At 53.6% G+C, this 23,212-nt stretch overlaps 2 protein-coding genes across 7 annotated transcripts in view; both read right to left on the reverse strand.

Annotated features, from left to right (window-relative positions):
- Positions 1-76: 76 nt before the first annotated feature.
- TNFRSF1A (TNF receptor superfamily member 1A) lies at positions 77-13,180 on the reverse strand. 2 transcript variants are annotated; one of them, XM_004448570.5, is made up of 10 exons: positions 12,866-13,180; positions 4,526-4,679; positions 4,154-4,282; positions 3,710-3,859; positions 3,399-3,477; positions 2,034-2,110; positions 1,817-1,930; positions 1,491-1,519; positions 1,024-1,294; positions 77-935 (listed from the first exon to the last, which is right to left on the reverse strand). In XM_004448570.5, exons 1-10 carry the CDS (start codon positions 12,902-12,904, stop codon positions 628-630), a joined length of 1,350 nt encoding a protein of 449 aa, XP_004448627.1. In that variant the 5' UTR covers positions 12,905-13,180; the 3' UTR covers positions 77-627. The 2 variants fall into 2 exon arrangements, with proteins under 2 accessions (XP_004448627.1, XP_058138608.1); XM_058282625.2 differs by lacking the exon at positions 12,866-13,180 and having other exon boundaries at positions 4,154-4,313; positions 4,526-4,649.
- Positions 13,181-20,686: 7,506 nt separating this feature from the next.
- SCNN1A (sodium channel epithelial 1 subunit alpha) overlaps positions 20,687-23,212 on the reverse strand; it is a 32,088-nt gene continuing 29,562 nt past the window's right edge. For all 5 annotated transcript variants that reach the window (XM_058282627.2, XM_071210138.1, XM_071210137.1 and 2 more), the window contains 5 exons: positions 23,066-23,144; positions 22,905-22,962; positions 22,668-22,723; positions 22,433-22,508; positions 20,687-22,046 (listed from right to left, as the gene is read on the reverse strand). In XM_058282627.2, coding sequence (XP_058138610.1) covers positions 21,666-22,046; positions 22,433-22,508; positions 22,668-22,723; positions 22,905-22,962; positions 23,066-23,144 — 650 coding nt within the window. In that variant the 3' untranslated portion in view covers positions 20,687-21,665. The remainder of the gene's footprint in view (positions 22,047-22,432; positions 22,509-22,667; positions 22,724-22,904; positions 22,963-23,065; positions 23,145-23,212) is intronic.

The raw sequence follows: 23,212 nt of genomic DNA on the forward strand, positions 1-23,212 counted from the left end.
ACCCAGCAGGTCTGGGGTCTCGGCCCCAGCCTCCCATACCAACCAGGCAGACAAGACCACTCCCTCCAGGAGAACAGTAATTCCAAAGTTTTAGTGTATTTACAAGTCCACAGCTCCAAATGGCGGCCCCATTGTTCTGGGCTTGCCCAGCGTTGGGACAGTTCCGATTACTCTGTGCTCGTCCAGGCAAGGTCAAGTTTCAATTAGTGTGGCATAATTGATACAAAGATTGCTTATGCACTGTGAATGGGACTCAGCGGCCACCCAGATTTCCAAGATGGGCGTCCGGCGTGGCACCCCTTATCCCAGCAACCACCACGTGGACTCCTGGCACACTTACTCTCTCAGGAGCTCACAAGTACCGCACCTCGCACAACTGATTAGTAGTGCCCTCCCCCCCCACGCAGGGTCTCAGTGGTGCTCAGGCAGCTGAGAAAAACTATATACACTGAGGGGGTAGCACCAAGTAAGTGCCAGCTCAGGCCTGCCCTTCCAAGACCCTTCCTCTCCAGGAAAAAAAACGAGGGTCCAGAGGGCATCTCTCAGGACCGCCCTCCCAGGTGGCGGGGGGCCAGGAAGCATCATCTTCAGAGCAGGCGCCTCGCGAGGGTGGCGGCGGGCGTGGCCTCACCGGGGGAGGCGGGGCGTGGGCGGCAGGTGGGCGGGGCCTCCCAGCGCCTCCTCGATGTCCTCCAGGCAGCCGCGCAGGTCCATGTCGCAGAGCACGCGGCCCAGCAGCTCGAGCGTGGCCTCGTGCCGCGGCGCGCGCTGCCGCCAGGCCACCAGCATGCTGTACTGCGCCTCGCGCAGGCAGCGCCCGTTCTGCAGCTCCAGCCGCTCGATGTCGTGCTCGGCCAGCCCCAGCCGCCGCATGAACTCCTTCCAGCGCGTGGGCGGCACGCCGTCCACCACCGCGTACAGCGTGGCCGGGTCGGCTGCGGGCAAGCGCGCGGTGAGGCCGGGGCCTGCGCCCTGGAGGAGCCCCCCCCCACCCCGCCGCCCGGCTTCCCGCTGTGAACTCACTGTCCAGCCGCGGCGGTGTGTGGGCGCTGTCGCCCCTCTTCTGGGGAGGCGCGAGGTTAGGGATGGAGAAGAGACGGGCTACGGGGAGGATGGGGTCAGCCTTCGGGTAGGGCGAGGCCACCTCTCTAGGGGGCGATGTGTCCCTGAAGTTGGGTGGGTAGCTGGGGCAGGGGGAGCTGTCGGGGAAGGGGGAGGCGGGGATGTGGCTGAAGCCCGGGGTGGGGCCGACGCCCGTGTTTCCAGCTAGAGGCGTAACTCCTTCAGCGTCCCCCTGAAAGACAGAAGGCACCTCGTTAGTCAAGGAGAGGGAAGACAGCCCAGCCCTCTTTACTCTGGATGGAGGGTGGAGCTAGAGGGAATTAGGGGAGCCCCAGGGCGCGTGAAAGGTGATTCCAGGTGGTTTGGGTATTACAAGGTTAAAATGGACGATTAGGAGAGTTTGAAGTAGGTTCCAGGTTTCATCTCACCTCTTTTACAGGTGTTGATGTCCCACAAACTAGGAAGAAAAAAGAAAGAAAGTGTCATAAGTTTCACTTCTCCGCCTGGGCCGTGGCACCCCTCCAGGACCTGGCCAGGGAATTGTGGTGACATGCTTCGGGCCCCCAGTGGCCCCAGAAGGACAGAACTGCTGATGCAGCTTGCCTTCTCACCAGCCATCCAGTGCTGCCCCTGCTACGGGAGGAGTCTCGGCAGCAAATTAAGGGGACCTTCCTCATGTCCCTCCATGCTTGTCCGTCTGACCCCTTCCCACATCCTCACCAGCACCCGCTCCCCACCCAAAGGCACCACTCACCAATGGAGTAGAGCTTGGGCTTCCACCGTGGGTAGCGGCACATCAGAACAATGAAGGAGAAGGATAAAAGGCAGAGACCAAAGACGATGACCAGTGGCAACAGCACCGTGGTGCCTGGGGGGCAAAGCAGAGGTGGTCAGGGGGGATGGATGGATGGGGGCGAGGCAAGGATTGGGGCAGGGCAGGCCAGCATGGGCACCCGCTGATTTCTGCTCACCTGGGTCCTGAGAGCCCTTCAGGTTTTCAGGTGGGGGTGGGCACAACTTGGTGCACTCCGGGTTACTATGTTTACAGCTGGAAGAAGAGATGACATTGGTGAATGGGGGCTCCACCCCGGGAGGACCACAGGGGGAAAAGATTGTGGGAAATTCTTTGCTTTGTGCGCAATTTAACTATCTCTTGATGCCATAGAATCTAACCTATATTGGGAATTGATGCGGAGGAATAAAACATAGTTAATCCCAGAGTCATTTAATTTTAGAGCTGGAAGGGATCTTGAAGAGACTGTGAAGAAAAAGATTTGAAAGCAGTCAGGTGAGGATATCCATTCATTCGCTAGCAATCTGATCCCAGGTCATTTAGCCTGTGAGCCTCAGTTTCCTCGTCAGTAAAATAAGGAGTGCACCCACCTCTCAGGATTGAGGATTAAACAAGTTGATTATAAGTGCTCCATAAAGATAGCTGTTACCATTTTGTTGTGACTGTTTTACCAGTAAGAATCCTGGGGCAAAGAGTGGATAGAGGTCTTTTGCTCAAGATGACACTGCTAGTTGTGAAACCTGACTTTGGGGAGAAGGGCTAACTGTTCGTGTGAAAATTTTAAAAATACATATCACTAGAGGCAGCAAGAGAGCACTCGGTAGAACAAGCACAAGTTCCCGTGTCGGGAGCGGCCCCTGGGCAGTGCGGCGTGATGGAAAAGCCGCGGCAGGTGGACCTGGAAGGAACCTGAGAAGAAGTCCTCAGGAATCTAAAAGCAGGAAGAGGTACTTTCCTGCCCGCCTCACATGGTCATGGTGAGAGCTCCAGGGAATGGGTGTAAAAGCTCTTCAAGGAGAAGAGACAAACTTTAGTGGGGGGGAAAAAAAAACCTTAGGAGGCACTTTATAGGTATCTTGCCATTCTGACAACTTCACAGAGTAGGTGTCATTATCTTTACTTTAAAGGTACTCAGACCCGGATCAGCTCAACTCCAGAGCCCTCCGACTTTCTTCTTGGCCCCACCATGAAAAGCCCTTCCACAAGGAAAATAATTCGGTAGCACCTCAGAGGGGCGGGGAGGAAGCATTTACATCTGCTCAAAGTAGGCACAAGATCAGCCTCCTGGAAAGGTCTTTTTATTTTTATTTCTTTATTTTAAGTCTTTTTAAAATAATAGCCAGAAATGCTATAAATAGAGCACCCTTCTAACTAAAAGGTGGACGGGGGAGACGTAGTGTCTCCCACTTGAGAGAGCCAGTAGGAACCCAAGCACCTTGGGGTGTCCCCCGCCCCTCATGACTCTCACCCACCGCCACCCCAGCCCCATCCTCTCCCCCCATGCACCCTGACCCAGTGCCCAACAGCTGGAAGGGATACTCACTTACTACAGGAGACACATTCGTTTCCCCTCAGGAAGAACCCTGCGTGGCAGCTGCACACGGTGTTCTGTTTATCCTGGCCTGGAAGGGAAAGGGCAGCCCAGCTAGATGATAGCCCTGCCCCCCCACACAGGACGGGGAGGGGGCGGGGGGGAGGGCAGGAGGGGTGTCATCAGACCCAGGGACTATAGGAGTGAGAGGGAAAGGCAGTGCTTCCTCATGGGAGAGGGGGTATTGAAAGGTGCAGACCTTCCTCCCAGGACACAGGCTGACCCCGGGGTGGGAGAGGGCTTGGGGTCGGGGCCATGCTCACAGGAGAGAATCACTGTGCCGTTGAGACACAGGCTGCAGTTAAAGCACTGGAAAAGGGTGTCGCTCCAATAATTGCGGTACTGGTTCTCCCTGCAGCCACACACGGTGTTCTGGTCCACTCTGCAGGGGGAAATCTCCACCTGCTGCATTGCTAGTGCCGGGAGGAGATGGGTGGGAGTTCTATTGCCGTATCAGCACCGCTGGCTACTTGGCCCTCCCCTGCATTCCCTTCTGGACCCTCGCTCTAGCTCTCGCTCACACCCATGCACGCTCACTCACATATGCACACGCCTCCCTGCCCACACACGCCTGCACAGATATCCGCACACGCCTCCCTGCCCATACACACCTGCACAGACCCGCCTACCCTCCCACGTGGGCATGTACCCACACACCTGCTAATGCCCACCTGCCTCTCCCAATGGTACCTTTGCCTAAGACTCACTTTTGTGGCATTTGGAGCAGATTTGGCACTTGGTGGCGTAGTTCTCCTGAGCATTAAAGGTGCCGTTCCCGCACTCCCTGCAGTCCGTGTCCATGCCGGGGCCAGGGCAGTCATTGTGCAGGTAGGTCCCTGTGATTGGGGTCTCAGGATTAGGCTGCAGCTGAGTGTTAAGGAAAGAGCCCCGTGCTAGGGAGACCAAGCCTGGCCCACTTCCCTGAAGTCTCTAGGAGAGGAAAGAAGGGAGAAAATCCAGCCCAAGGAGGCAGCAAAGCTAGGAGACTTGGAGGAGGGACCCCGGGTTCTAGAACCTCTGGGAAAACCAAAGGAAGAAGCAGGGCCCCCTAAGTCAGGGAGGAACTGTTAGCACCTCACCTTTGTGGCACTTGGTACAGCAGACAGAACTGTTTTGACGGTGCTTGTATTTTCCCTGGGGACACGGGTTGTCTCTCTCCTCTTGGTCCTCAAGGTGAGTGACCAGTCCGAAAACCCCCGAGGGGGATGTTCCCACCAACAGAGCCAGGAGCACCTGGGGGAAAATCCCGTAGTCCGTCAGGAAAGGTAAGGAGGGTGGGGCTTAAACCAGGCGAGTCGGAAACACCCCCAGCTCTGTCCTTTTCTGCGAGCTGTTCTCCCCAGGATGCCCCCACTCTTCCTCTAAGCCTTGGCACCGGCGGTGTGCAATCTAGCACTTAATTTCTCCCTAGCTGTCTTGGGTGCAAATTTTTTGTCCTCCAACTTCAGGCGAGGAGGCCCCCGGCCTGAGCAGTGTTTTATCCTTTGAGCTCCCCACAGCAGCTGGCGGGTGCTTAACACAGGACAGATGCCCAAGAAGAGTCTTTGTTTCGTTTGTTTTCACATTTTAATTGGGAACTCACAGGTGGCCTCAATGATGGCTCTTCCTTCCAACCAGCAGCCCCAAAGACTGGGACGGTGTCTCCCCTCGGGAGTGCTGGCTTCGCAGCGCCTTCACTTTGCAAAGATTCATCAAGGTGGGCAATTAGGATGGGGGTACTTTCTCATATTACATTATTACCAGTAAAAAGTTCTTTAAGACCGTGAATGTAATTAACAGCACTGAAATATATATCTGCATCTGGTTAAAAGGGAAAATATTAGGTTGTCTCTATGGTAACAGAATAAAAATTTTAAAAGTTTAAAAATCCCTGGAACTGCACTTCACAGTGAACCCTAAGTTAGAAACCACGGGCTCTGGTTAATAGTACAGTTATAAAAATGTGCTGTCCAGTGTAACAGGTTTTACACCAAGGCAAGCTATTCATCATAGGGTGGCATGTGGGAATCCTGCCTTTTACGCATGATTGTTCTGTAAACCCACAACTTCTCTAATAAAGAAGAAGGAAAAAAACCACTTCAGTCTGAGGTGAGACGAGTGACGTTCCTTTAGGCACCGTTCCTGGGGAGGGGCCGAAGCAAAAGGAAGAATGTCTTTACAAATTTGTATCCAAACTGTTAGAAGTTTGCAATAATTAACAAGCTGTACCTCAGTTTCCCCTGATATGCATTGGGAAAAAGGTAAACGCCCTCCCCCGTGTCTGAAGACACAGGCACTTTCCCACAGGTTAAACAAAGGAACCAGGTAGAGACAGGAGTAAAGGGAGATAGAGATCTTCACCATCTGCATTTCAGAGGCAGATGGGAATCTTTACTACCTCTACCTGCACATCAGAGGGAGACAGAGACAGAAACCTTCACTATTTACAAACCCTTTAAAACCCTACAGATCAAAAGAAACATCTGCTCCTGCAGCATTCCAAGAAGCCACAGACTCTCTCAACCCCCTCCCACTACCTCACTGGACCCTCAACCCCCTCCCACTATCATTTCCCCACCTAGGAAAGTTCTGTATAAATTCAAGTCCCGCCCTTCCAGTTGTGGGCTGAAGTCTCTCTTCAGACCCCACCATGCTGGTGGGGAGAATGCAGTCCGTTCTTCAGACCCCCTCCATGGGGAGAGCTGCTCAATAAATAAATTGTTTGCTTACAGTCAATCAGTCTCCGTGTCCCAGTAAGAACCCTATTTTCTCTAATACAAACTTTGCTCAGGACCTCTCCAATCTCCATCCCCGCTGCACCACTAAATTTACAAAAACACCCAGGTTGACGGGAAAGGGAGTAAAAGGAAAGTTCAGCAGTCAGGGGTGGGGCACAGGTTACGTGGGGGCAGAAGCAGAAGAAGGCGAGTCGGTGGGTGGCACATAGCTAGAGCTGTTGGAGGCTGAAGACCCAGGTCAGATGTCCGTCAGCGAGGCGCCGAGGGTGTGCTGGTGAACTCCCAAGCCCTTTGAACCGCAGGGAACTTCTAGACAGCTTGTCTTACACCTTTAGGTCAAGCCCGGAATCACTCATCCCATTCCAGCGTCCGCAGGCCAGGAATCACGTGACCTATTCCTGCTTCAATGACACCCACAGGGAAAGCAGAGCCAGGAGCCAGCTTAGAGCTCCAGCTTGGACTTTGCTCTTTGATTGCCACCCAGCTTCTAGCTTTCTCGGACCTTGATTTTTTTTTTTTTCTCCTATACTGTAAGAGCCACCTTATGACAAGATAAGAGGATGACCTCAAAATACATTTGACGTTGGAGAGCCACAGACTAATCAGGTCGCAGAAACTCCAGCCCAGGAAAGGAGGCCCTGGGTGCCCCAGCCCTGCACCCTGAAGAGCTTCACGTTTAGGCGCTGGTCACACCTGAGTCACCAGCCGCCAGGAGATGCTGCGGTGGCGCTCGCCAGGAAACGGAGCCTCAGCCCAAACAGGGGAAGCCACATTCACAAACACAGCAGCAGTCCCTGCAGGGCGTGCTCCCCTGCTCAGAGGGCAGCAGCCCTCCCCGGCACCTTCCACACCGTGCCAGCAACCCTGAGGGCGGGCCTGGGGCTCCCAGGGCAAAAGGAAGAGTTTTGGGGTGCTTATGGGAAGAACTTCCCAATCCTGCAAGTTGTGGATCCTTTCCCGGAAGAAGAGCTCAGAGTACCTGAAGTGGCCCTTGGGGGCCTTGAAGCAAAGCCAAATGGCAGAGGCAGAGTTAGGAAAAAACAGAAGCTCCAGTCCCACGGCAGACTTGCATGGGCTTTTGGGGTGCCCCCGGCCCGTGAGTAATGGGCCTCCCTGGAGGGAGGTGGAGAGAGAGCCCCTCTCAGGCCACATGTTACTCTGTCTCCAGCATCTTTGGGGTTAAGTGAGATCCGGGAAAGGGAAACCTTTTCCCAGCAGCTCCACCCCTGTGACTCAGGCCAGGGGGAGGGAGAGGATAGAGGGGAGAAGAGAAGGAACCAGCAGCTTCCCCAACTCCTCAAGGGTCATGAGTCAGCAAAAAGATTGAGACCAGCCAGCAGTTGGAACCCCATCTGATCCCTTCCTCCTGGCGACTAGTCTCTGCCCCCCAACTCCACTCAGAGACCCCTCCCCACAAAAAAAAAAAAGTCTGGCAATGATCGCTTGTCCCCCATGGCCCACTTAGTTCGGGAAATGACTCCCTCTCCCCCATTCCTTCCCAAAGGGAAGTCTCCCTCGACCCCTGGCTTCCTCCCATCAGGTCATACCCAGCCCCCTGAGGTCCCCTGGGCTCTCTCCCACCCTCAGCATCCTTCCTTTAGACTTGGCCCCGCCCCCGGTTCCAACAAGTCTCCTTCAGATAAGTCCATTCCCTGGGCTCTGACCCCAGCCCCCTGACACTCCCCAGTTGGAGCAGGAAGCGACGCCAGGCTGCCCTCCCACCCTGAGTTCACGGCATTCCCACAGCCTGCCTGGTTCTGGCCGGTTGTGTGGAGTTGGGGGGCCTCCCTGGGGTCCCCCAGACAATCCTTAGGAAATAAGGCCAGTTCTGATCTTCACAGCCCCTCCCCCAAGCACCCACTTCCAGGCACAAGGGAGCAAGCGGGAAGCCATGCAGGACCAGTACTATTTCCCAGGTTCTCAGGGCCCACAGCGGTGCCCCTCCGTGCCGGGGCTCTGGGCTCCCCACCGGTGGCCACCCTTCATTGGCACCAGCTGGCTGCAATGAGCCCAGCCCTGTGCGCCTGCGTAGGGGGCAGCATCTAGAAGCAAAACAGCAGACACCAGAGGGTAGCTCTGAGCACCCAGGCCTGGCCAGGTGCCTGTTGCCAGGAGCTGAGAAAGGACAGGAAGCAGGGAGGTGCCTGTGGAGACTGTTGAGGGGGTGGCCCAGCAGTCTCCAACGCCCCCACAACTTCCGCCTGGGGAGACTTAAAAGAGCGACTTCCGTGCTAGGGCTGCGTGGGACTAAGGCTGTGTGGGAAGACAGAGAAGCTCAGCAAGACCCTGTGGTCTAGCCCCGAGCCAGCCACCTCCCACCGACCTGCTGGGCTGTGCCCTCTCCCCCTATCAATTTATTCGTTAACTTAATATGCATGTGCTCATTGGCGAGAATGGAAAACAGAAAGTAGATTAGTATTGTATAGACGTTGAATGTCCTGAATTTAATAACGCTCCTGTAATAGAATATGCTGGTCCTCAGGAAATCAGCTGAATTATGAAGGGGTAAAGAGTCATGATGTATGCAACCTATGCTCCGAGAGAGAGAAATGGATGGAGAGAGAAAAAAAGAGGTAATAATAACTAACAATAAAGCAAATGTGGCAAATTGGTATTTAAAATGTTTGAGATTTGGGTAAGGAAATATGCTCTGGTCTTGGGACTACTTTGTAAGTTTGAAATTATTTCAAAATAAAAAGTGTGTTTTTAAAAACCAAGTGTTCATTTAAGGTCAAAACCTTTGGGGAGCTCATGACGTTCCTCACGCCCACAGGCTCAGTTCAGATCCCACCTCCCTCCCACAAAGCCTCCCCCTTCTGCACCCCAGCTCATTCAGACACTCAGCTCTTACAAACTTCGAGAATCTGAATTAACTCCGTCTGCTTTTGGCTCTTATCGTAATATGGTTATATCAGTGAGTAGATAGGATCTCCCCAAACCGACCAGAAACCCTAGGAGATGAGAGATCAGAAAGCGTCTTGGTCAGAGAAAGTGTCCTGGTTCCTTGGTATCTCTCTGAGCATCCAGAAGCAGTGCTCCTGAGCTGGCAGGACAAAATCAACACGGATTGGCTGATCTCAGGATTGAGCTGTCCTCTACTCCAGCTAGCTAGAGACTCCCAAAGAGGGAGGAGAGGAGACAGTGCTCATCTGTAGGATATATTCATCTCTAGCGGGGAGTTTTCAAACAATCCCTCCCAACTCCCCACTGACTCCCCACACACAGACACCCTTACTAGACCTTCTGCCGCATTCCCTTTGAGAATGACCCATGAGTGAAGGCAGCACAGATGGACAATATAAAAGCAGAAAAAAGCTTAAGAACTTCAGCTCTAGTCTGTTCGATTCACACTTCCACTTGGCTATTTCCCTACCTTGAACCTGACCGGAACTGAATTGATCCAAGACCAAATGTCACCCCTCTCTTCCTGAGGGCCTCCACCCCCCACCCCCCGCCCCCCACCGCTGCCATCCAGTCTGTCCTGTTCACCTGGTCATCCTCCCTGTCTTTCTCTCCGTCCTCTCCGCGTCTATGGGTTGCCTCCCACCCGGACTGTGGCAAGTGTCTTCCAGAGATGGCCCAGCCTCCAGGCTCTTCCCTGCTCCAATCCATCCCACATACTTTCTTATCTGCTTTCAGGCTTCAACTTGCACCCACACGTATGTGAATCTTCCTCTCCAGGACCTGACCTCAACCATGGTTTCCATTGGGTCACCCTTGCCTGCTTGAGTACTTGCAGTGACTTCTCACTTCTATTCTGAACACAGTCCCTGCTCTGGATGGTATTCAGAATATGGGGACATATTCAAGAGTCTTTCTCCATCCCTTCCCTACTCACTCCTCTTTTTCCATTCTCATTTCTCATTGCTCCTCAGTCCTTCCGCTCCAGCCAAGTTGTTCAGCCTCCTGTCTCCATCATGCCCCCGTCACAAAACCCCATTTGTTCATTCCTTTCTGCTCCCTCAAACCAGTCTCCCTACTCCTCTGCCTCCCTTCTTTCTAACCACCTGCCAGTCAGAGACTTCAAATATCAGTCTCAAATCCACTTTTTTCTACGAGGATTTCCACCCTCCCCCACCAAAACCCCTTGTTTCTTAATTCATTCAGCAAATATTTAAAAGGCACAGTCCATGTGCCAAGCTCTGCCCTGGGTTCCAGGGATGCTGAGAAGGACCATGCACAGCTCAGGCTCCCAAGAGCTCTCCGCTGACTCAGACACAATGGACTGTAGGCCTGTGATCTCTGCTCCTGGGGGGCATGGCCAAGGGCACCGAACCTGCCAGGGGACGCTCAGGGATTTCCCAGAGCTGAGCACTGGAGCCGAGATCTGCCAAAAGAGAAAAGGCAGCTGGACAGAAGCTCCTTCTGCTTCCCTTCAATGATCCAGGGCACCCCATCACAATGCTTTTGTGGATATTTGCCTTTTCCTCCAGATGGTTCTGAAACCTTCCTGTTTGTTTGGGTTTGTTGTTCTTGTTTGGCTGCAAGCTGCCTTGTCTTCTAGGCTGTCTGCTCTATGAGAGTCGGGATCAGCCTGCTGCTTGCTTGGTCAGACTCTCCCCAGAAACCTTCTCACTCCCCTGCCCTCCCTGGCTGCTGTGTATCCCAGTGAATGGGGAGAAATCAAGAAGCTCCGGGACAGCCTGTCCAGACCTTTCTTAGCTCCAGGCTTGGCTCCTTTCTTGACTCCCATCTGGGCTGGACCAGCCCCAGCCCCTAGGCACTTTCCTTTACCTGTTCAGGCTAAACTTTACCCTCTATTTTCCAAACACAGGTGGCCACTGGGTAATTACTACTTCTAATAATGACAGTATGAAAAGTTAACGTTTGGGAGCAGATGTGGCTCAAACGTTGAGCTCCTGCCTCCCACAGGAGGTTCTGGGTTTGGTCCCCAGTGCCTCCTGAAAAAACAAAAACAAGCAAACAAATGGTGAAACCAACTCAGGGAAGCTGATATGGCTCAGTGGTTGACGGCCGGCTTCCCCCATACAAGGTCCCAGGTTCAATCCCAGGCCCCTGGTACCTACAAAAACTGAATTTTAAAAAAGCTCACTTTTAGTGAGCACTTTCTATTAGTTATACCCCATTCTTCCTTTAGGAGGGCAGAGATTTCATTCACTGCTGCAACCCCAGCGCCTAGCACAGAGTAGGGACTTAATAAATTGAATAAGTACTTATGTATGGATCTATTTAATCGTCAAAACAACACTATGATGGTGACGGTAGCACAGCATTGTAGACGCAATTAACACCACTGAATCGTGCATTGGAAAATGGTTAAAATGGCAAATTTTAAGGGACCACAGTAAAATTTTAAAATCAAAAGAAAACACCACAAGGTAATAATTATTATGTCCATTTTACAGATCATGACATCAAGGCAAGGAGAGTTTTAGGAACTCGCTCAAGTTCACACAGCTCTTACACCAGCGAGTCACAGGTGGAACCCAGATAAGAAGAGAGAAGATGACAGGGCAGCGGCTGGGGGAGTCTCGGAGCAGCAGGAGATGGGAGACTGGGAAGAGGGATTTGGCCAAGAGAGGTGCTGTCGGGGAGCTAGGATTTAGACAGGTAGAGTCAGAGCAGGGAAGAAGGGCAGTGAGATGGAAGGAGAGAGAAAAGGATTTCCAAAAGAAGACTCTGAGAAGGGGAGACTGACAGAAGAGGAAGGCATGGCCGGGAGGGACTGAGGAGCGGGGAGGTGGGAAGCAGAAGTGGACCAGGGAAGGGCAGGAACCCGGGAGAAAGAGAAGAACTGGCTCCTAGGTAGGGAAGACCCACCCTCCTGGCCGGGAAAGCGGCGGGGTGGAGGAGCTGGGATAGACGACACGCTGAAATAAGGCGGAGGAAAGAGAAAGGGACATTTTCCAGTGACGAAAACAACTCTCTACCAACTTCCCCAAACTGAGCTGTAGAATGAGAAGCCAAAGGATTGTAGTTTAGGTCTGTGGGGAGCGGGGTGGAGGGGCAGGGGCAGGGACACTGACCAGTAGGGGCGAGTCTGGGTCGGAGGCGTGGGGCAGGCAGGGCTCCCGCTGCTTCTCCACCCCGGGGGTCCTGCTCCCATCGTTTGCCCCCTCCACTCCCAAATGACACTCATTAGGAGCATCCCAAGCCCACCCCACTAACCCGTCACCTCCCTTGGACTCGGTTTCCCCACTTCATGAGCCGTCCACATCCAGTCCCCCAGCGCTGGCTCAGCCAAGGTCCACGGCAGCCTCGCCTCCCCAGGGCCCATCCCACTCCCCGGCCAGCCCGGCCACCAGAGGGGCGAATCCTGAATCACCTGCGCGCTTGGAAGCACTGACCTTCCTTCTCCCACTCTTCCTTTCCACCCCACGTCTGCCCCACCCTTGGCCTAGCACCTGCTCTACCTTGCCCCTGGGCCCAGCCTTGAGAGCCTTGACCGTCAGTGACCAGGGCTCGCTTTCAAACTGCTCCTCCATTTCCCTGAAATGGACCCGCCTCCAGCCGGCCCCCTCTTCCCAGGGGAGGCTCCAGTGGGGAAACCTGAACTTCTGGCAGCGCCTGGAGATGGGGCCAGGCAGGCCTGAGGTCAGGGCCAGGTCCGAAAAATCTCAGCCCCCGGGACCCACTGGCCCGGCAGCACCCCCACCCCCATCCTACCACCCCCCCACTCCCCCACCCCCACCCCCACCCCCACCCCGGCCAGTCTGCTCCGCCCTCCGTCCTTGGGCTCACCAGTGGCAGCAGCAGGCCAGGCACGGTGGGGAGGCCCATGTCCGGCCAGCCGTGGCCTCTCACTCCCCCATCAGGGCTCAGGGTGGTGGCGGTGGCAGCGGTGGCGGCGGCGGCGGCGGCGGCAGCGTCCCGGGGTCCTGGAGACCCACGAGGTCCCCAGGGGAGCCCGGGGCCTCGGGTGGGAGAGGGGGCTTGAGGGCTGAGGCTCCGGCGGGGGGGGAGATCACCACCTGGCCCCAGGGACCTGAACTGGAGCCTGAGTCCCGAGAGAACTCGGACCCAGCAGAAGCAGGAGGGGCGGAGAGGAGGTGGGCGGGGAAGGGAGGCAGGCCCCGGGCGCGCGCGGTGTCGCAACAGGGACAGGAAGAGCCGGGGAGGAGGCGGGAGGGGCTGGGTGAAGGTTCTTTAACCCCTTGTAGCCCAGCCAGACACCCAGGAGTCCCGGGTCCCGCTGCCTTGTGCCCCCGGCCCACCAATCTGACCACTCCCAGGGGACACCCAAGGCTAGAAGCTGTCTCCCTCCCCATCCCCACCCAGCATTTCCCTAATGGAAGAGCAGGAGGGCAAGACCCAGGCTTAGAGGCAGAGCCCCTGGGCTCCAGGACAGAGTTCTCCACTTAGCCGGGTGGGCTTGGGCACGTAGCCTAACCTCTCTATGCCTATCTCCCAGTTTGCAAAACGAGAAGGATCTAGCTCACGGGGTTGCTAGTAGGATTTATTGATAAGAGTACAGAAAAAGTATCTGACTGTTAAGTCCTCGGTGTTGCTTAGTAATCCTTCCTTTCCACTTAGAGTTCCCCCCAGGCACCCTCATCTCTCACTTTCTTGGGAATTAACCCTCCAACGCAAACCTTGGAGTAAATCCAAACCCTAATTTTATGCCCCGCCTAGGGCCCTGACACCTCACTCCGACTCTCATCCAGTCGCTGCCCGGCCTGGTGCCCCAGCTGCTGCTCCCAGCCCATTGGGACCTCAGGAAAGACCTCCGCTGAGCCCCGTTCCTCATCTACTAAGTGGGGGGTGCAACGTCTGGCCCACCTACCTGGGGAAAGTGATGTCATGGGCAGGAGTGAGACCATGGTCATGAAAGGGCTTTGGAAATTACAGATATCACAATCAGGTATTGCTAGGTATTCCCAGTGCCCTTCCCTGAATATTCCGATACTCTATAATCAAAACTGACCTTAGAGACTACTGAACCCCATTTCCCACCCCATCCCCCAAGATGGCTCTGTCCTCTGTTTGCTTATTGGTTTTTTTTGCTCGTTGAATTTTGTTTTTTTGTTTTATTTTGTTTTTTGCCCACTGTCTGCTTGTTTCTCCTTTCAGAAGCACTGGGAACTGAACCCAGAACCTCCCATGTGGAAGGCAGGTGCCCAACTGCCCAAGCCATATCCACTCCCCAAGACCCCCCCCCTTTTTTTTTTTAACAATGCAATTTATTATCTTAGAGTTCTGGAGGTCAGAAGTCAGAAATGAGTCTCATGGGGTAAAGTCAAGGTGTCAGCAAGGCTGAGTTCCTTCTGGAGGCTCTAGGGGAGAAAGCTTTCCTTGCCTTTTCCAACTTCTAGAAGCCACCTGTGTTCCTGGGCTCGTGGCTGCATCACCCTGACCTCTGTTTCCGAAGAACCCCATTTTTATAGATGAGAAAACTGAGGCCTGGAGACACATAGTGTTCCCTAACCCTAGACTCCCAACTTCCAGTCCCAAGGTTCCCTTGGCTATGATAGGTGCTGTGACAGTTTGAGATTAGTTTATGAATCCCCAAAAGAAAGATTGTGTTTGTAAACTAACCTATTCCCTGGGTGTGATACCTTTTGATTGTATTAAATTCAGCAAGGGGCCTCTGATCATTTACTTGGTAAAATCAATTTAGGGCTTCTGATTGGGCTATGTCAGTAAGGCATGACTCAGGTGAGGCCCTGCCCTCTTGGTGGCCTAATATAAATGGACACTTGCTCAAGAAGATACTCAGGGAGAGAGAGAGCTCTGTCATTTTCCATCCCAAGGCCCCGGAGAGAGATGAACCATTTGCCGGACAGTTTGCAGCTGACCTTGAGAAGAGAAGTTCTGGAAGACTTGGAAAGAAACTAGCCCTTTGCCAGGAAAGAGAGGAAGCCATATGCCAGACTGCAGCTGACAGACCCGAGGGGAAGACTGAACCCTCGCAGAGATCAGCGACCATCTCTCTTCAACACAGGGCAGCTGACCTTAGGTGAGAAAGTACCTTTTATGGTGCCTTGAGTTGGAATCTTTAGGGCCTTGTAACTGTTAGCTTTTACCCCCAATAAATTCCCTTTATAAAAGCCAACAGATTTCTGGTACTTTGTATCAGCACCCCTTTGGCTGACTAAAACAGATACACTGCCCCTTTTCTCTCTGTCCCTTTGTGGTCAGACCCCACGCCTGACTCTTGGGGTATTGTAGGCCACCCCCCATTTGTGCAAGACAGCTCCCAAGTGAATCCCACAACAAGGGTACAACATTCATCCAAATACCCTCTGGACGCAATGGCGTTCCCTATACCCGGCTGCCCAGGTCACTAGACATTTCAGAAGAGCAAAGAAGAGTGGGGTCCGAGGACTCTTGCTTGGAATTGCCCCTTCTCCCTTCCATCTACTGGCTGAGCCAGAGTCTCCCTTCCCTGGGGCTTCCCTGCCTCCCCTCTGGAGCATGTATGGATGAGAACGGTGCATGGGGAAGGCGTTTCACTCCCCCTCACCCTCCCACTTTTAGAGTACTGGAGCATTGAAGCTGGACTCATGGGGGTTGGGGTTCCCCTCCATAACACACAGGGAGGCCCAAAGTAAGGTATGAGGGACCCAGAGCAGGGCTCTTGAAGAAGCAAAGTTATTGGAATAATGTGCTGGAGTCAACTGCCCAGTTTCTAATGTGAGGCAGAGAGGACAGTCTCAGGTGCTTCATCTAAAGATCTAAAAAGTGAGTCTGCGGGAGCAGAGGTTGAACACCTGCTTCCCACATGGGAGGCCCTGGGTTCAGTTCCCAGTGCCTCCTAAAAACAAACACAAACAACAAGCAAACAAAGGAGAAAACCAACTTAGGAGAGTCGATGTGGCTCAGTGGTTGAACACCAACTTCCCACATGCAAGGTACTGGGTTCAGTTCCCTCCCTAGTCCCTCAAAGGAAAAAGTGAGTCTGATAGAGAAATGCAGGTACAGCCTTTAGTAAGTGTTTGTGATATATTAAACATTCAGGAAGCTTTGTGTGAATAATAACAACTTCAATGTACCTATTTTTAAGGTGACAAAGGATTTCTAATAGTTTGTGCCAACTACCCAAACATTTACACATAGCCCAAAACAAATGGAGAATTTCTTTCCTTGCTTAGAAGAAATGCCTATTTACTCAGAAAGTTTAAAGTTTTAAGAAATTTGGCATTAATTTACTCAGTAAATTCTGTTTAAAAAATAAAAAGGATGGTGAGAGGTGGGTGAATTTAGAACTATGAAAAGACAACCCACCTCATGGAAGGGGAGAGAATAAGACCAGAATCCCTCTGGGGGGGGGGGGCAGGGGAATAATGGAGATGAGAGATGAAAAGAGGTGGAGAAATAGGAGAGGGACAGATAAGAGGATGCCTAAATTGGCTGTTAGGGTTTGCAGGGACAAGGGATGAAGACAAAAAGAGCTTAAGAAAACAGAGTCTCCCATTCTTTTCTTTCTCTGTTCTTCCCTCTCTTCAATTTCAACTCTTCTGTCTTCTGCATCACTTATTCTTTCTTTTATCATTTCAAGTCTGCCCTTGTATGCCTCTGATTGTGTTTTCAATCTCACCTATTATGTCTTTTTTTTCTCAGTGAGAATGGGATTTTTTAAATCTTTTTTTTATATAATATTTTATTGTCTTTTTTAAAAATATTGTCTCTTTCATTCCCATAAACACTGTTGCACCACATTTTTTAAGATTTATTTATTTATTTAATTCCCCCCCCTCCCCTGGTTGTCTGTTCTCTGTGTCTATTTGCTGCGTCTTGTTTCTTTGTCCGCTTCTGTTGTCATCAGCGGCATGGGAAGTGTGGGCGGCGCCATTCCTGGGCAGGCTGCACTTTCTTTCGCGCCGGGCGGCTCTCCTTATGGGGCACACTCCTTGCGCGTGGGGCTCCCCTACGCGGGGGATACCCCTGCATGGCAGGGCACTCCTTGCGCGCATCAGCACTGTGAATGGGCCAGCTCCACACGGGTCAAGGAGGCCCAGGGTTTGAACTGTGGACCTCCCATGTGGTAGACAGACGCCCTAACCACTGGGCCAAGTCCGTTTCCCTCCCATAAACACTGTTGTTTTCACCTTCAGATTTTCAAGTTCTTCTTTTTGCTGGCCCAATGTTTTCTTTTTTTTTTTTTTTTTTTTTTTTAAGATTTATTTATTTATTTAACTCCCCTCCCTCCCCTGGTTGTCTGTTCTTGGTGTCTATTTGCTGCGTCTTGTTTCTTTGTCCGCTTCTGTTGTCGTCAGCGGCACGGGAAGTGTGGGCGGCGCCATTCCTGGGCAGGCTGCTCTTTCTTTTCACGCTGGGCGGCTTTCCTCATGGGCGCACTCCTTGCGCGTGGGGCTCCCCCACGCGGGGGACACCCTTGCGTGGCACGGCACTCCTTGCGCGCATCAGCACTGCGCATGGCCAGCTCCACACGGGTCAAGGAGGCCCGGGGTTTGAACCGCGGACCTCCCATGTGGTAGACGGACGCCCTAACCACTGGGCCAAAGTCCGTTTCCCCAATGTTTTCTTAATGTCCTTTATCTCTTTAGCCTTATTGTCTTTCAACTTGATTTGATTAGGAGATTTGTGTGAACCTCATTGATTAGCTGACTCAAATCCTGTGTCTCATCTAGGCTTTTGATATAGTCCTTTGCTTGGGACATATCTTCCATTTTCTTAGTATGGCTTGTAATTTTTGGCTAATTCTAGGCATCTGATTATGATGATGTATCTACTATGATGCTCAATTTCTCTCTCTTGGGCAGAGATTTTGTGTCAGGGGGCTGTGTGATACTGTCTTTCTTTGATTCTTGGTTCAGCCTGTTTTAGCTCTTTAGGATAATCCCTGTTTAATTGCTCAAATCCAGACCATGGACCCAGTAATGGGTTGCAGACCCACTTCCAAGGGCCTTCCAAGAGGCTGTAATGGCCCGAAAAAGCCTCTCTTACTTCTTTACTTTTAATTTACTCGCATGCTCGTCCTTGGATTGCCAGTGGCTGGCACTCTTCGCCAGCCTTTTCAGCTCAAACCCTGGTCAGCATGTGTTCGCTGCAACACCAACTGCAACAACGTGGCAGAGGATCCTTCCTGGAGGCTATTCAGAGCCTTGCAAATCAAACTTTCTCAGAAACTTTTCTCCAACCTTTGCCAGCAGCCCCCTCCCTTTTCTCGGGTAGGAAATTTTTCCAGTCCCCTCTGCATCAACAACCAGTCCTGGTCAGTAGGGAGGGTTGTGAGAGTTGGATCTCCTTTGTCTCCTGCTGGCTCCAGGGAAAACAATAGCTCAGCCCCATACAGCCTGGAATGGCTCACAGGATGCAGCAGACCAAATTTGTTGACCAAGAGAATCAGCCTTAAGCTGCATCCCTCTGTCTCCCCTTTTCTGGGGAGGCAGACCCCTGTGACCCTTCTGTCCATAGCTACCAACCAGAGGCCAGAGAATTCAAAGCTGTCTGCTCGGGGGTGGGGGTGGGGGAGGGCATTGGCAGCTGCAGCTTTTAACTTTTACTCACTGAGTTTTCGTGTTGAGATTCTTTTCCTTTACTCCTCTCTTTTCAGTTACATCCAGCCTTCCCCTAGTACCTTAAACCCTAACACTTTTTTTCTCAGGCCATTTCAGCCTGTCCTCTACCTATATTTCTGTGAGAGAAGTGAGTCATGAGTCTCTCCAATCCTCCATTTTCCCAACAGAGTCTCTCCTTCCCCAACACGTCTCTCTCTCTCACACACACACAGTATACACAAACATGTGCACACACGCACACAAAAACTTCACCCACAGCAGCACAGAGTGATCAAAAGGGTATTGGGGGAAGCAGATGTGGCTCAGGTGACTGGGCTCCCGTCTACCACATGGGAGGTCCCTGGTTCGATTCCCGATGCCTCCTAAAGAAGACAGTGAGCTGGCATGACAGGCAGACAAGGCAAGCTGACACAACAAGATGATGCAACAAGAAACACAAGAAGAAAAACATAATGAGAGACACAACAAAGCAGGGAGCAGAGGTTCCTGGTACCTCCTAAAGAAAAAACAAGCAAGACAGCTAGCTGACATGATGGGCAGGCACAGCAAGCTGATGCAACAGGAGACACAAGAAGAAAAAACATAATGAGAGACACAACAAAGCAGGGAACCAAGGTGGCTCAAGGGATTAGGTGCCTCCTTCCCACATCGGAGCTCCTGGGTTCAGTTCCCACTGCCTCCTAAAGAAAACAGCAGACACAGCAAGTGTGAACAACAAGGGGGTGGGGAGAAATAAATAAATAGGTAAATAAATAAATATTTTTAATCTTAAAAAAAAGCGGGGGGAGCACTGGACTCCAAGTCCAGGTGACATGGATTCTAACTCCAACCCTGCCATTCACATTCAATGTCACAGGGAGTCAGCCTGGGTCCTAGAAGGAAACCTGGGCTCCAGGCTAGTCCTGTAAGAGTCAGCTGTGTGTCCTTGGGCAAGTCACTTCACCCAGAAGGTTGACTTGAGCCAACTTAAACCCTTTCTTCTCTAATGCTCTAATTCTACCCCTAGAGCCCAGGGGTAGCCCACAGGTAAGAGATGGAGAAAAGGAAGCAGGGTGGCAATGAAGGCAGGCAAGGAAGGAGAAACGGAAGCTATTTTCAGATGTCCATACTAGGCTCAGCTTTGTCCAGCGCGGCCTGCCCACCTGAGCCAGGGGAGAGAAACTGGAGATGAGGGTATAGGGTAGGTGAGGCAAGTCTGAGACCAAGCCCGTGGTTAAGGCAGGGGCCGAACCTGAGGGCTCTACCAGGGAAGACTGTTGTGACGCCACCACTTCCCTTCATCAGCTTGATGCTGGGAAAGGGAAGTCAGAACTCACGACATCAGTTCCTCACATCACCTTCTCTACCTTTCCCAATCCCTCTCCCCCTTCCCCAAGATTCAGTTTCTCTTGCAGCTTCCTGGGCAAGGAGACTGGGGTCAAGGGGATAAGGCCAAAGCAGAGCAGCAGGTATCTCCAAAGATGAGGAGGAAGGTGATTTCTGAGTTCCAGGACCAATGAACTGGGGATCCAAAAACCTGAGTTTCCACACAGACATCCGTCGGCCTTGTCCTGCACCTCAACTTCTCCTTTAATGAGGCGGAGAGAATTCCCTCTGCTCCTCCCTCTGTGATAACGTGAGAATGAGAATATACAAGGCTTTGGGGTTCCAAAAAAAACTCTCGTGAGTTTCATCTTCTCCGTCAGTTGATGGGGAAGTGGGCAGGTGAGGATGTTAGACTGAAGCTGGGTGGTGAGGGCAAAGGGAGGCAGAAGATTAAGATGGTAACTAAAGTTGGGAAGGAAAAGAAAGTTCAGACATTGGACGAGGGCGAGTCTCCCCAGCCACTGCCTGGTGTGGTAGGTCTTCTGAAGGGAGGCACTTGAACATGGGGATGGGGACATAGATGCTCAGCCTCACGCATAGAGGAACAGCCCTCTGGAATTAGCAAGCGAGCCCAGCTCTTCCATGGTAGAGCCAAGGAGCATGGGAGTCTGTCCCTTCCCTCCCGAGGACCTTCCAGGAGCATGGGCAGTGGCCCAGGGACTTGCATCCATACCCTCCTCCTTCCTTGTGCCCCCATCCAGTCACCAGCCACTCCTTTAAGCAACAAACATTTATTGAGTACCACCTACTTGCCCCAAGTGGGGCACTGGGCTAGCCCTGACCAAACATAAATGAACAAGACTCAGTCCAGACACAAGGATCTCCCTCCCACTCCAGCTGGGGAGGCAGACACAAATGAACAAGAGAGTATAACACAACATTGGCACGCCAATAAACAGTACCGTGTGCCACGGGAGCCAGGGGAGAGGAGCGCTCGATGCTGGGGAAGACCGGCTAGGGCAGAAGCCTTCAAGAAGTGCTGGCATCTCAGCAGTGTTCTAAGGGATGTGTAAGCGTTCACCAGCAGACGGCGGGGGAAGCTTCCAGGCGGAGGAGCCACTTCGAGCATACACGACAAGGTGTGTGGAATACAGGCCAGATGCGCTGGGGTACAGCTCCGTGGGGCATGGGCTGGGAAGAGCCCTTGGCCAATTGCGCATGGCCAAGGCTTGACTACATTGGTCTGTTCCAGGTTCTGCCCTAGGAAGTCAGGGAAGGGGAATTGCCCAAGAACTAACAAAGGGGGCTTTTGGGTGGGGTTCCCCACCCAAGTTCAAGAAGAAGAGCAGACGTCTTTGTCACTGGAAGCAGTGCGCCAGGCCAACGTAGGGCCGGCTGCGGTCATCTGTAGGAAACCTGTGCACGCCTTTGTGTGCCCTCGTCTGTGTTTTGTTCTGGTCTTCAGTTGTTTCCTAGGAAAATTCTTTGTCAAAGTTCCAAGTTTGGCTTGGCTGATCCAAGGGGAGAGGAGACTTGTCTTTACTTGGGTAGGGAAAACAGAGTATTCTAGAAGTAGGGCTGGGGGGGTCAGGGCGGAAGCTGGGACAATTCTGGGCTGCTTGTTTGGCCCCTGTTCTCTGAGTAACTTCCTGAGGCCCTGTCACAGACCCCGCTGCTGTCTCCCACACCAACACAGCTGGGCAGCTCCGGGAGGAGGCCCCCAACGTCCTTCAAGTGCCTGCGTTGTGGGGGGCTCAGGGCTCCCCCAGAGTATGGGCAGAGGAGCTGGCCCCTGCCAAGCCCGGTGGAGATGTGGGGGGGTCTAGGGTGGCATAGGCAGGTGGAGGGGCTGTGGGGGCTGGGGAGGTGGCAGGACCAGGCTGGGACGAGGAGGGGGGCATGGGGTGGGGGCAGAAGTAGGAGGGGAGTGGGGAAGCCGGCATGGAGGCCACCTCCCGGGCACCCCTGCCCCCTCGGCCCGGGGACCAGTATCGGCTCCGGAACCTCCGGAGCAGCATGAGGAAGGTGATGGCCAGCAGGTCAAAGATGAACTCGGCCATCTCCACCACCGACAGCACCGAGGAGCCGAACCACAGGCTCCACAGGCTGCCCAGGTTGGACAGGAGGGTCACCATCTGGGAGGGAGACAGGCACGTGACCCCTGGGCCGAGCCCCCTGCGGACCCCTCCCACCCCACCCCCAAGGCCCCCTGCTCAGCTTCCCCCTCGTGGGCCCACACAGCTCCGGGGCCACAGCCGGGCCAGCCGAAGCGGAGGCATATCCCAAGGGCCTTCTCCCCGCCACCCAGTACCCCCTCCCTCCCAGCACCCCAGAGACCCCGCCCCCTCAGCCCAAGCTCCGCTTCCTCCAGCCCTCTTGCCCTTGACCTCTCCCCTTTCCCTTGGCCCCTACCTTCGAGGGCCAGGCCCTCCTGGCCCCAGGGAGGAACCCCTTGTTCTCCCCAACAGCCACCCTGCTAAGACCCCCAGGAGAACCGCAGGCTCGTTGAGCCAGAACCTACCGTGACGGAGGGAGACTCGGAATTGGTTTTGTAGTTCAACTCTTTGAAGAAGATGTTGAGTTTGGCAACTCCATTTCTTTGGGGTGGGGTTGAGGGTGGGAAGAAGCGGAAGAGAACTGACTCCTCGGACCCTCCCAAACACCCCCCTCGGATCAGCCCTAGCAGCTCCTCGTCCCCAACCTGTCTTCCCTGCCAAGGATTCCTTTCCCAGGGCTGGGGCCAGGGCGGCACTGACCTTTTGTTGTGGACGGTGTAATTGTTCTGTCGGGACAGCATCTGGAAGGCCCAGTCCTGGGAAAGAGCGGGGGTTTCGCTGGGCTCCCGCCATGCTCTTCGTGCGTACGGGATTGGGGGTTGGAGCCAACTCACCCCACACCCCCCTCGGCCCCCCGAGAGAACCACAGCGTTACCCTGGCCCACACTCCCCCAGGCAGGCACAGGCCTTCCCATGCGCCTCCCTTCCCCACTGCACCTGGGAGGTCACTGAGGGCCATCGAGAGTAGCCGGCAGAGAGCTGGTAGCTGGTCACACTGGGGGTGGAAAGAGGTGCTCAGGGTCGGGGTGGGGGTACCCCATATCTACCCAGCCGGGCAGCCAGCCGCCCGACCTGTGCTCTGGCAGAGGGACCCTCACCTGCACGGCTTCCGGCACTTGGTGAAACAGCGCAGGCGGTCCGAGGAGAAAGCAACCTGGAGCTTATAATAGCAGTAGCCTGTGGGGCAGAGACAGGTGCCCGTTTCCCTCGGGCACCACCACCTCTCCCCACACACTCTAGAGTTC

Source organism: Dasypus novemcinctus, chromosome 20 (genome assembly GCF_030445035.2).
Source record: "Dasypus novemcinctus isolate mDasNov1 chromosome 20, mDasNov1.1.hap2, whole genome shotgun sequence".
Taxonomy (NCBI): Eukaryota; Metazoa; Chordata; class Mammalia; order Cingulata; family Dasypodidae; genus Dasypus; species Dasypus novemcinctus.

What these genes read in the sequence shown, in the direction of transcription:
- TNFRSF1A (XM_004448570.5), bottom strand. Translation starts at nt 12,904, where the DNA reads ATGGGCCTCCCCACCGTGCCTGGCCTGCTGCTGCCACTG. An exon ending in GAAGGGCTCTCAGGACCCAG is followed by an intron (nt 1,931 to 2,033) that starts GTGAGCAGAAAT and finishes TTTGCCCCCCAG; the next exon opens with GCACCACGGTGCTGTTGCCA. An exon ending in GCCCAAGCTCTACTCCATTG is followed by an intron (nt 1,520 to 1,816) that starts GTGAGTGGTGCC and finishes TTTTCTTCCTAG; the next exon opens with TTTGTGGGACATCAACACCT.